Source organism: Tetrao urogallus (genome assembly GCF_951394365.1).
Source record: "Tetrao urogallus genome assembly, chromosome: 1".
Lineage (NCBI taxonomy): Eukaryota > Metazoa > Chordata > Aves > Galliformes > Phasianidae > Tetrao > Tetrao urogallus.
In genome coordinates this window covers 70,390,522-70,404,300 of record NC_136813.1, presented here as the reverse complement: position 1 = coordinate 70,404,300, position 13,779 = coordinate 70,390,522, and the positions used below count along the sequence as shown (strand labels likewise).

Genomic DNA, 13,779 nt, shown 5'->3' with positions numbered 1-13,779 from the left:
GACAATAATTATCTTAGACTCACAGAGGCAATTGCTAAAACAGTATCTGCGATGTAGAAACTATCCATCCACACAATACTTTGACAGCTGTTTGCACAAAGCAATGTTTGTGGAAGGAAGACATGAAAGTGGTAAGAAGAACAAAAGGAAGAGAACAATAGTAAAAAAAAAATATTCATTATGCACCTGGAGAATTTCAGATCTGTAAACTTAATGCCTAAGTTAACCAAAGAAGTAGAAATTGTATTAAGAGACTCAGTAGATGTACTAACTAGTACGTTAAAATGATTGCTATTCATTTGGGACTGTGCAGAAAAGCTATGCCTCACGTGTTACTCTTCATAGAAAGGTTTTCTATAGCCATGGACAATAGCAATCTTCAAGACAGACTACTCAGATTTCTAGAAGACTCTCATCACCAGAGGCTCCTAAAAATTTAACTGCCATGGGACACAATGAACGGCAAAGATTTCAGTATCTATCTGATTTACAACATAAATGAAAAAGAAGGCTAGAGGTATTGCTAACAGAAATTCCTACAGCTGAGTGAATAAGCTATAAAACAATAGATTAAATTCAGATTTAATACATGAAAAGTAACCCCCAGGACTTTGGTGTGCAATATTGCATTGGCTGAACTTCATGCAGGACCCATTTCCTAAGCTTGCCAAGGTCCCTCTGGATGGCATCCCTTCCCTCTAACAATTCGGCCACACCACTCAGCTTATCATCCGTGACAATGAAACATCACAGAATCATAGAATCATCAAGGATGGACAAGAGTTCTAAGATCATCCAGTCCAACTGTCCATCTATCACCAATATTTCTGCACTAAACCACCTCCACGGTTTGTGACTCCACCACCTCCCTGGGCAGCCCATGCCAGTGTTGGACCACTCTCTTGGAAAAGTATTTCCTAACATCCAACCTGAATCTCACCTGGCGCAACTTGAGGCCATTCCCTCTCGTCCTATCACTAGTTACATGGGAGAAGAGGTCGACCACCACCTCACCACAACCTCCCTTCAGGTAGCTGTAGAGAGTGATAAAGGTCTTCTCTGAGCCTCCTTCTTTACAGACTAAATAATCCCAGTTCCCTCAGCCCATACTTGTGCTCCAGATCCCTCACAGCTTCATTGCCTTTCTCTGGACATGCTCCAAGGTCTCAATGTCTTTCTTGTAGTGAGGGGCCCAAAACTGAACATGGTACTACAGGTGAGGCCTCATCATGGCTGAGTACAGAGGGATGATCATTTCCCTGCTCCTCCTGGCAACACTATTTCTGATTCAAGCCAGGATGCCATTGGCCTTCTTGGCCACCTGGGCACACTGCTGGTGCTTGTTCAGCTGAGTGTCAACAAAAAGTCCCAGGTCCATTTCCTCTACACAGTCTTCCAGCCACTCTGCCCCAAGCCTGTAGTATCACCTGGGATTGTTACCTTATGAATTTATAGTGCACCAAAGTTGTTGCAGTTCTGAAGTTTCAAAAGGAACATAGGAGGCTGTAGATATACAAGAGGGGAACATTAGCTCTCACAGAGGAGACATACCCACTCCCTCTTTCAAAAAGAGATGCTTTTCCTCACATCATTACAAAAAGCTACTGATGTATGTCAAAAGTCAGTGTGGGTCCAAAACCAGTAAGACACTTTTCTGAAAGACGAACTTATCAAGTGCTATTAACCACAAATACTTAGGACTGCATCTCTTAGATGTAGGTTACCAGAGGCTGGGCAAAGATCCCCAGAAGCATAGTTCCATGTCAGCCTTGTTTTTATTTTATCTGAGCATCTGCTACTACTGTTCAGTCAGACAAAGGAAATTGGAATGGGCAAATGTTTGGCCTGTCCTAGCATGACATTTAAGAATCAACTTCCATCAACTTCTCTCATACACTAGTATTTCTACATTACAGCATCTTAAAGTGTAATAGTTATTTAGCTATTATTAATCAGGCAAATTCATCAGTATACTGGAAAGGCATAGTGGTTCACGGCAACCTGTAACAATTATCAGTATTTATAGGTAACTCAGGAAAACAAAAGATGGCTGGAAACATCTAATACATGAATACACCGTGGTGGTTGCTCACTCCTTTGTAGTCTCTACACATGTGAACCACAGAACTTTTTTTTCAGATGAGGAAAATACATACTTTAAAACAGCTCGAGACAGTACTGAATCATTCATTAGACCATATCACACATACCATGAGATTGGTGGCAAAAAGGCGGCCTGACAGATGCATTACCTATCCATATCTTAAAGAAAAGCTAGCGTAAACAGACAGGTCTTCAGCAGCTCATATTCTTAGTCTTGTTAGCAGCTGAGAGCCTGTGAAGAGGATAAGCATCTTGGCTCTCCTTCACTTCCTCCAAATGATGAGACAAAGCTGCACACAACCTGTGAGCAGGAGAAAGCTACATATTTATTTATTTATCTTACTTCTTTAAAGTCAGGGATTCAGATACCTGAAGCATTACCTCAGTCAATTTGGGTTGTGTGAAAAGCATGTCTTCTCACTTTAATTCAAACCAATTTCTGTCAAAAAAGATCACTTAAGCCTTTATCGAAATCCCCATTGTACTTAAAACTGATTTTAAAAAGAAGACACTTCACATGCTCTTGAATGAAATGATTACATAAAATTGTTATTACACTGCACATTAGATCAGAATGTAATTGCGTATTCTTTTTTCCTATGAATTACTACATGCCAGGTAATCCCATAATCAGCAAACCATTAAGGAATAGTTATTTTCTTTAGAAGAGCTCATGTGAAAAATATCAGCAGCTGTAGGTAACACATAAGGAGAGAACTTTGATCTTTTGCACCATAAAATACTGAGACTCGTTATTCCATGCAGGAAATGTTTACCATAGTCATTTTTCACTGATGTCTGAGGAACCAGTTATCCAATATGACACATTTTTTATCCTTGAGAGGAAAAGGTAGGAGGGTGAAAATATTTTGCTTTTACATCTCTGGTGATGTCTGATAAGCCCTCCAATGACTGAGATTCATTCACCTCGCAATATTCATTCCAATTGATTCTAGCAATGCATAGGCAGTAAAACAGATTTTAAATTTGTATTCTTTATTCTACAGAATGCCTGCAGCAGAGTTCTGTTTAACTATTTAAGCAAATGGTCATTTTGCTATATATAAAAAGGAAATTCCCTTTAAGCCTTCTTGCATTTCAATAACTAAAGTTCAGTTAAGTAGATATCACTATTGTATACTGATACTTTTTGTTTGACAGTGCGGAAAAAAAAAATAACCCAAAACTTAAAATTAGTGGAGCTATAAAAAAAAGGGTAGTTTCTAAGAATATTTCCAGTGTCTAATTTATTTTTCCATGTCCAATTTACATTGTTTTTCCACTGTAAACATGAAATTACATGTCCAAATGTGTCACATTGATTTTTCGTCTGCTAACCAGCCCTTACTGCTATGTGGTCCTGACCCCCATAACGGATAAAGAACAAGCTCAGTGAAAATTATCACAACACACAGGTATGTTCTATAAGAGTATGAAGCATAAGCATGTGCTTCACATTTATATAGACACATGTAAGTGAAGTATCATCCCTTTGTAAATCCTTTTCCATCTCACTTGAGTCAAGACATGAGATTATTCACATTCTTGCACACTGAAGATCCTTCAAGGATACAAGGGCATAGTGCAAGGGCTGCTTTGAAAGTAATGCCTCCCATTTTATTATACTGGTGTACAAAGTCAGAGGTGGATGTTGGTGGTATGGCAGTAGAGGCTGAACCTTCCCATCAATATTCTGTTACATGTTGTTGTTGTGTGACAGACGGTAGTAGAGGGCCAGTCTGACAAAATAGCATCTGAAATGGAAACGCATAGGAAGCAAAGATGTGCCACTGAATTCTGCCATGTAGAAAAAATGGCATCCATTAATATTCTTTGACAATTGCTGAACATTTATGGAGTGGATGTAAGTACAGTGAGGGGTGAGTGGTGCATTTCAGCAGTGGTGACAGCAACATGAAAGAGAAATCATGTTCTCAGTAGTCATGCACAGCTGTCACACCACAAAATGAAGAGTCAGCTCATCCACTCATATCAGATAACGGTGATGACAATGTTGAAAATCAGTGTTTTGTAGCTCAGAATGTGCTCTATCAAACAGTGTTAGACTGCTCTTCATATTGTTTCCCTCGTAAGAAATAGGAGGCATTACTTTCAGAGTCATCTAATTTTCTTTTGCACTGCCCGATACGTTGCAGGCTCCTGAAAAATCAGATTCCTTATGAAGCACCAGGTATTGAACTTGGGAACCTCTCTGTCAGCTTTTGTTTCTTAATGGTGTCTTCTTCTTGCTTTTTTAGAATATTAAACTTTATTCTTTATTTCTTTATTCTTGCTTTTTTAGAATATTAAACTTGGGCATTTAGTCCACTTAGGCATCAAGAAATGACTTTCATTCTGGTTTTATATGGTAGAGGCTGTTCCTCTGTCTTGAAGAGTTCAGGTAGGAACAACTACTAAGGCATGCAAAGTCAAACAGAAGCTTCTTACAGTGTTTAATTAGAGTTGAGTCATGCTTTGGTCCTGTACTTGACATGTACGTATTCCTTTACTTGTCAGTGTTGAAAGACTCTGAACTGTGATCTCAGAAATCCTCTCTCAGTTTCTGAAATTATTTAATTTTTACAGACATTCTGGAAACAATAACAGAGGAATACAAGTCAAATGTTTTTAGAAAGTAAATATAACGGCTGTGGATATCTCTACTAGGTGAGAATTTCAAGAATTTTAAGTACCGCTCTTTTGATGCAGACTGACATTTATGGCTGCCGTGTCATTCTGCAGGAAGCCACAGACTACAGACCAGATTACACATTTCCATCCTTAACCTTTTGAAGGACTATGCTGGTTTAGAAATTCTGGAGACTTACAGGGAAGTCTGTTGTATAAGCAGCTTATGTCATTCGACAGAGTGAGATCTGCTTAAAGAAGGAGGACAGTCTTTATGAGTAAGAAGCTAAACTTTGATAACTGGTTTGCAAGAGACTACAGTAGCATCATTAAAAATATAAAAGCATCCATTTTCTTTCACAAACCAGCAGAATCACGCTCTACTTTTAAAGCAGTCCTCAAGTTAAGTACATACTTAAAATTGCATCAAGCTATAGTATAAAAATGTTCAGCTCACACCAGCTGACTGACTGCACTCCTGTAAGTTTATAACAAAAGTGATTTGGCTCTAGCCGGAGAGATAATAATGGCTGCTATGGACCACTGCTGGCAGTTCCTATAAAAATAATACTACAAGCTGTTAAATAGTGTAATTCATTAGATTACGCTGTAGCTTCCAAAAAGGGAGATGAAAAAATTTGACTTCATCAGAAGCGCTCAGTAATCTCAGAGGGGAAAAATACAGCCCAGACATGAAAGGAGCTCACAAATCACTTTTAAAATCATTAAAAAAAAAAAAAAAGAAAGAAAAAAAAAAAAAAAAAAGGAAAAAAGAAAGAAAAAGAAAACTAGAAAAACACTGTAGCAAAATGAACCAGCAGCAAAAAATCCAGGAGAAAAAAAATGCTTACAAAGCAATTTTTATTTTTTTCTTAATCTTCACTTTAACCATTAGATGTTACAAAACTCCAGCCTTTTTTAATTCTAGATTTAATGTATGAAAATGCCTTGTATTTCTCTGGAAAATAAGCAGGAATGCTGCAATGGCATACTTTCAGAGTTCGTTTAAAAATCAAATTATCCATTTTTTTTGCCAGTGCCCTGCGGGGGAGGAAGGCCAGAGGCATCACACAGTGCTGGATAAGTCTCTAACCCACAGAATGCATCCATGAATTCCAAATCTGTTTCTCAGCTTAGGTCTCTGTGCATGTAACACAAACACTGAAGGGCTGCTCCAGTGTCCAGCACAGTCACGCTGTCTCTGGAAATACAAAGACAACTGTAGTACACTGGCCTCAGTAGCACAAAATATTGGAATAGGATTGGGAACATTAGCAATATAATCCAAACCAAAATATTCAAGAGAAGTATTAAATACATCCATTAGGAAGATTTTTAGTTTGGTTAATATTCATGTTCAAGAATGTATCACAGATTGGGCCAATTTGCTAGCTGTCTGCAGATTTCTAGCTTTTAAAACTAGGGAACTAAAGGTTTTTAGAGCATCACCAAAAAGAAATATCACACACCAAAAAATAATCCCCAAATTCATTCATTCACAATTAATCTGTTTCCTTTCTACCAGGCCTATTATAGTGATTGGCAGCCCTGCCCATGGCAAGGAGCTGGAGCTTGATGATTTTTAAGGTCCCTTCCAACTTAAGCCATTCTATGATTCTATCACAGAAAAAAAAGAAAAAGAAAAAAAGAAAAGGCACAGAAACACATATTCTTCCCTAGTATAGCCATACATCATCATTCAGTGCCAGGCCACAATACAGGAATTAAATGTCTAATTGAGAGATTTCATTTTTATGTTAGTTTTAAACACAGAAGGCTCGGAGCCCTCTGCATAGCACAAGTAGTGAGGGACAGAATGTGTCAGAGACCACTTTATAAAACCCCCCATAAGGCACTGAAATGGTCAAAGCCTGCATCTGAAATCGCATGTCAAAATAGGCTTTGGCTCACAAAAAACAAGTCACTGCAGCTGGTGCCCAGTCATGTGATATTCATAGATTCCATGACTATAAAGCAAGAATTGTGCTGCACAAACACTGTTGAAATGCTGGCGTAGGTGTATTATGCACATGCTTTTGTGACTGGTTCAGCAATGCTGGATGGAGCCGTTTCACTTGCACAGAGATGCTGCCTGCTCTACGCTCATTGTGCTGCTTCTCCCCCTCACCCTTCCTCCTTCCCCAGCTCCCTCCACACACGCATGCGCTCACACCCTCACGTGCTCCTCATTAACAAATCACTACGCTAAGTACAAAGGCTACAAAGAGTTAGAAAAATAGCAGATGGGCTCTTCAGACGGGCAATATGCATGCAAAAGCTTTACAAAAAACACAAGTACTGTTTTTTACAAGCTTTTAAGGCCATGCCTTAGAGTCGCAGCATTTGCTGCAGTTCAGAATTTTCTCTCCCCTTGAGAAAGTCGTATCACTTACAGAATTAAGGAAAGCAGTAATTTTTCCAATACACATGTTTCTTGTTACAAAAGATGATATAAAACCTGGTGACTGCAGTATGTGCACAATCCCACTCGCGCTGTCGCACATCCTCTGGGCAGCTGCAGTATCAGCAATCAGAAATCACTGGTTACATTACAACAGCTCCAGCACACTGCCAGTCAGAACAAGGGCACTCTGCCACACATGAGATCTCGAGGATTATAACTCTGCTGTGCACTGTGACAGACACACATTTGAAGAAGGTCTACAAAAATTGCACAGTTTAATTAGAACACGCATTAACAGAGAAGTAGAGCTGTCAAATGGGAAAACAACTTCTGAGGGCTTCTGTTCACGTTCTGCGTTCTGCAAAAGCACAAAAGAGTCAAGTCCAATTTGCAGTGCTACTGTGTTCCAGTAGCACACCGTCTTTGCCAAATACAATACTGGAAGGCTTCTGGGAAATCTCAAGCATTTCCTTTCCCCCCCCCACCCTCCACCAAAAAACCTGTTACTGATAAATATGAAACGTAAAAATCTGAATTGTTTCATGCACACTAATAAGAATCACCTGACTGTGAACTGTAATGTACTCAACACTTGATAATTTCTTCTGGCTCACTCTAGGGTCCCCCAAAACATCAGTTCCAAGATTAATTATATGACGCACGTAAGAAAGATGTGGGAAATAAAGGTAAAAAGGTATTGTAAAAGCTCTCAACACATCACAGCAACATCCAACCTTCCAATTTGGGTCAGGAAAATATCAGATCAGAAGAGCTGTCACAAGAAATGCTTTCAAGCCAGAAAACAAGGAACCCTTACCTTACACAGTTGTTCCTTTCATCCAGATTGTTAATTTTAGAGAAAATACGCTCCCCATCTTCCTTTAAATCCTCTGCTTGCCTCCTTACTTCAACTGGAACTTCCTAAAAGTGGTTTATAGCACAAGTAAGACAGCAAGTCATCATGTTACAGACTCCTGAAAAATCTGTCATTATAGAACCTCTTATTTGTGGCTTTGCTCTGTTTGAATATACATGAAGTCAACAGCATAGCATGCCTCGAGCTTGTTTGGTTTTAAGTGGAGCAGTGTGCTATGTGACCTCTTGCACAGCACTACAGACCTGTACTCGAGCTTCTAGCTCAGTTTGCTGAACTACTGAAGGGTTTAACATTTATAAACCTCTGCAACTTCCAATTAGCAAAGACAAAAACGAAGCAAAGAACTGACAGAAGATTTGCTTACATTTTAGAACAGCCAATACAACGGCTTTTGAATCCCTGAGTGCGTACTTCAGTTTCTTAGTACAACATACAGCACTGCTGTTCCAGAAATGTATTATCTCACTACCTTCAAACAACCACACCCAAAGTATAGCTTTGCATTACAAACACTGAACCTACAGAAAATTTAATTGCACATTAGCCCTGAAATCACCCAAATCGTATATGCAAAACAACATCTTTATTTACTTCAGTCTGTTGTAAGCATCTTCAATGTACTTATCACCATGCTTTCCAGGTGCCTAAACAGGTGTCTGCATTTTGCCCCAGGAGGCCTATACTGAACTTAAAGGCACTGACTAATAAACCAGAAATGCATACATGGAATAGATTACACGACGATTTTCTGCTGGGTAGGCAATTATTAAATAATTTAGTTAATTTAATTTTCAAAATAACTTCCAGGTGAGTATTTCCAGGGCTGAAATCTCTACTCTTTTAAATTATCTGCATAGTTAAGTCTGCCTGTAAAGTTCAAAAATAACTCCTGCAAAACCTGAAGAAAAAAATGCATAAAAAGAGTCCACAACTTTAGAAACCAAAGTATTTTCTAAGCTATCCTCATTCTGCACACACGTGCTATGTGTATGTATATATGCATGCAATGTTTTCAACAGGAAAAAAAAAAAGGAAAGAATAGTATGCCTCCCTTTTTTCTTGCAAAAGGTAAAGTTCAAGCCAGGCTGTACACTTCAACTCAAGACATATCAGACAATCTTGTAGCAGCTTTCAACAACATATTTTAAGCACTGAACTGAAGAGAGTAAGTTTCTCTGTTTACTTCCCTTGCCACCTGCCAGCCATTCCCTGGCCCTGCTCTGTTAAAAATTAACTTAATATTTACTTGCAAGTTGAACAGATATTTGGCATCTCTCTGTGGAATACATTTATAGTTCTTAAATCAAGCAAGCTGACAAAAAATAAAACAAAGAGAGCAGTTTCATTTTTTTTTCCTGCAGTGTAGCTTTAACACTAGCAGATACTTTTTTTTTAGATCTCTAAACTTTAGCAGGCTGAAGTTCTGTTCTATGTAGTTTCTCCACAAAGCAAGTTTAGAAGAATAGCGAAAATGCATAGAAAATGATCAGACCATCAGTAAAAGTGGAAAAATATAGGTATTATTTCTCCTTGGAATATTTTAGCTTGTAGTTTCAGAGAGCAGCTTTAAGAATGAAAATGGGAAAGGGGGGAAGCAGCCACAAAAATGAAGTGCTCCAAGTGCAAGATTGCTTTGATCCTCTTACATCTCTACTGTAAAATCATAGAATCATAGAATCACAAGGTTGGAAACGACCTACAAGATCATCTAGTCCAACCGTCTCCTCATCACCACTGCCACCACAAGCACTAAAATAGAGGACATTATCAAATCAGCCAGTTTTTTTCTTCCAGTATATACAATATACAAGAAATTATTTTATCCAATTGTTCTTTGCTACACTCATTGCCTGTGCAACACAGTCTCTGGTATCACTAGAGCTACATGTAACATTTATTCTATCACAAAGGAAAGGCTAACATCACATTACATGCAATCCTAAACTGAAAATTTTCACAAAAATTATCTTGCTCTCCCTCCCCCTCACCTCCCTGTGCTTCTCATAGGCAATGAAAAGATAATACACACAAAAGGTGCTTGTACCTGTTTGTAGAAATCTGTTGAAGGGGATGATCTAGATCTCTCGTGGATATACTGGGGTTTCTCATGCTGTTCGTGGCTGACATCAAGGATGTTATCTGCTGAATGGTACCTTCCTGAACTCCTTGCCTCGATGGGCTTCCGCTGCTCTTTCCATGATGCCTGATACTCTGCAAAGGTTCCCAGACGCTGTGGCTGTTGCGATTTCACAGTCCTATCGGCACCCTTACTGTTGCTGCTGTGGTGGACGCTACTTTTTGGAGCATGTGCAGTTTCAAGTCCAACAGAAGCTGCCTGACCTCTTCTCTCATGCCAAGGCTCGTCTCCCTCCTGCCCGCCGTACGCTTTCCTGTCTGCCCTCTCAGGCAGTCCCTCAGTCAGGCTGTGGGGAGCTGATTTCTGTGCGGGCTTTCTACATGCAGGCTTACTTGTTTCTTCAAAAAATTTCCACCTGTCTGCAAATGAGCCCAAGCCTTCTTCAGATGTTTCTGGATGGCAGTGGGCACGACACTCTTCCTCTGACATCCCCACTTCATTCATCTTCTCCGGTTCAGAGTACGACTTCAGTTTTTGTTCTGTTGTGAACCTCTTCCTGGCTCCAATGCGAGAAACGTGATGAGTGCCACTCCCTGTAGGATTCGGTTTAGCTTGTGTAGCCTCAAGGAATCCAGACATATCTTCAGAAACCAAAGCCAATAAAGAAGAGTTGTAACTACCAGCTTTCCGTTCTGGTGACCTGGGGGGATATTCAGCAGGGCTGGGCTCCAAGTCCCGCCGTTTGAAGGAAGTTGCCCGCAGAACTCTGGCCTGTGCTTCCTTCAGGTGATCTTTGTAGGTGCTAGTAAAGTTCGTATCTGGGGAGGCGTTCACATTTTCTGCTGCATCTGGCTTCCCGTTCTCGCTGCACTCCTCCGTTTCAGATGACCCTATTAAAGTAGCCGTGCTTCTACTTTTCTGTAGCTTTGCCCTTCTCATTTGGATCTCATTTCTCAGGGTTGTTGCAAAACGGTCGCTCCTTCGTGCCTGTTTAGACAGGTGATTGTCAAATGGGGGCTGACGCTCTGTTACAGCTTCTGGGCTGCCATCAGAGTGTTTTTTGCCTTCCTGAGCCAAAGAATGCAACATTGGGGTCCTCTGAGGAGAGATCTTGCTACTCTCATCTTTTCCCCACCTGAACTCTTTCTGAGTAGGCCTGTTTTCAGCAGTAAGGGCACAGCCCTTTCCATAGTCCTGTTGACAGTACCTCTTCTCACTTTCCTCAAAGCTGCTCTCAAAGCTTTTCTTCTGCCCAGACTTTTCAGCATGATTCGTTTTTATCATCTCTTCTACTATAGCAAACCTAACATCCCCCTCTCTGTCCACTGTGTAATGACTACTGTTTTCACACCCTTCCATAGAAGATTCAACAGATTGTTGAGGTAGATAGCATTTTGGTTTTTGGACCTTTGTGACAACTGCAGGATTTTCATAAGGTCCAAGAGAAACGTCAGCCCCTGCTGCAGGTTTCCAGTTGTCATCCTTGAGCTGCAGTGGCTTTGAACTTCCCTGAGCAGGCTGTTTCGCTGTCACGCAATAATAGCGACTCTGTCCAGTGTTGTCTGCTTTCTGTTCAGCAGCACTGTTTGAAGAAGAGCAAGCGCTGAGCAGCCTGGTGTGGTTTAGATTGTATCCATGAAAATGACCAGTAGGCAACTCTTGAATACCACCATAGGAGAGAAAAGGTTGCTGATCTTTAGGTGCAGCTAACGTTCTTGTGTTATGAAAAAAAGTGCTCTCATCACTGTACTGGTGCTGGTGGTGGTAATTGTAAGCAGGCTGTGCAAAACGAACATCAGTGCTGGACAAGGATGACTGCAGCTTGCTCACAGTTCCTGCATTACTATTGTACCTTTCACCAACTGCAGAAAAAGCATGCTCTGAACTGAGATCTGATTTATAGTTTGAGCCACTGACCTTCCTGTCACATGCTCTGGAAGGCCGCCGTTGCTGTTCCACACTTTCTGAGTTCCAGTCATTCCTGGTCTGAGATCGGTTCAGGGCTGTAAAGTGCTGTGTGCTGGCACTCTCTGAGTATGCAGGGCCCTGGGCTTTCTCATGGCCTTTGGTAGCAGCAAAGCTGTCGCTACGGAGAGGCGGAGGTGGTGGGGGAGGAGAGGAAGATTTCCTTTTATCTGGAACATACCAGACGGGCCCAAAGCTGGATCTTCCAGAGCCAGCGAGCTTGACATCAGGGTGTTCCTCTATTCTGGGACTTCTGTTATTCTCGTACTGGATGGGAGCTGGCAAATATCCAGGTTTGTCCTCTATCCCACTGTAATCGTTCAAAAGCTGTCCAGACTTATTTCCATGTTTAGATGTCTCCCAATGGCCTACTTTATACAGCATATTCTCTGTTGAAGAAGTGTCTGAATTGGACAGAGTGTGGTCAGGGGTGCTAGAACTTGTGGAAAAAGACCCGTAGGCTGAATCCCTCTTATTTTGGCTCCCTAGATGGTCAATGCTACTATTAGACCTTGCAGAAGAAAGTCTTCCGTATTGGGCTACTTGTGGAGTTTGATCCCAGCTGTCCATACTGCCCAAAGAGCTGAACTGGTCAGACGCACGATGGAGACTTGACTGATCCCAGGAGTTTGACAGGTCATGAGAAGAACAGCTGTGGTAGGAAACAAACAAAAAAAAGCCCCAGTATAAATACAACAGTCAAAAAAATGCCATGATGCAATTACAAATATTTGATCACTAATTTTATTAATACTGGTGAAATCCATCTGTGTAGAAGTTACTTTAAACAATCTAATAAAACTGAGAGTACAGACACAAAATCGGGGCTTTAATTTTGCACTCTGCCACCAATCCAGAACTTGAAACCTCAAAAACTAACTGATGGCTCCTTTCCACCTACACCACTAAGCAATATTTACCTCCTTCGAAGATCTCCTTTTCCCTATGCAAACTGATGATCTTGCTAACTTTTGGACAAATTCAGTTTCATCTCCATTAGCTCTCTTTTTCTCAGGACAAACATCAACTTATTTTGCAGTTTATTTTCCAAGCACCTTGATACTTCCAACTACTAACCTTGTGCACTTCCCTGCTCACCTCCAATAAACTCACTCAAAACACAAAGTTAATCCTTTGTCTTGATTATCCAAACCGACCCATTCATACAGTATTTTCATTTCAAAACGAAGGTTTACTAAAAACACTTGCCTCAAATTCCACCATTTCAGTTCGGACTCTCCACATGAACCTTGCCAACATGCTTTCAAACCACTCTCAGTTTGATGTTTTTACAAAAAAGTCATTCAATTCCATCCAGTTACACACCATTGTCAGGAATCTCAAGCAATTTACTTTCTGCTCGGACAAAACTAAACTTATGACCTTTCTTCAAAAATCCTTACCATCACCTCTCTGTCACTCCTGCTTGTACAGAAGTGCCACCTTTGACATTGCACTTTCTCTGTCACATTTACCTAGGTACTATTTCAAAACCTCGCTGCTTATGTTCTCTTCCTCACCACAATCAGCTTCACTTTGTTTTTTTCAACTTCTTTTCATTATTATTTTTCATAGCACCCATCTCCTGTCAATCCAACACACTGATGCTGAGATGACTGTCTTTCCAATTACTCTCACATCTTCCTGTCTGAACTTCACTACCCGCTCTTATATATCAATTCAAATTCCTGTCTTTGCATGCAAAGCCCCTTGGTAGAAATCCCA

At 40.4% G+C, this 13,779-nt stretch overlaps 1 protein-coding gene across 1 annotated transcript in view; it reads right to left on the bottom strand.

The window, feature by feature from the left end:
- SHROOM2 (shroom family member 2) overlaps positions 1-13,779 on the bottom strand; it is a gene marked incomplete at both ends in the record, with an annotated part of 120,276 nt that overhangs the window by 27,702 nt on the left and 78,795 nt on the right. Inside the window, 2 exons of the mRNA XM_079548649.1 lie at positions 7,953-8,056; positions 10,057-12,706. Coding sequence (XP_079404775.1) covers positions 7,953-8,056; positions 10,057-12,706 — 2,754 coding nt within the window. The remainder of the gene's footprint in view (positions 1-7,952; positions 8,057-10,056; positions 12,707-13,779) is intronic.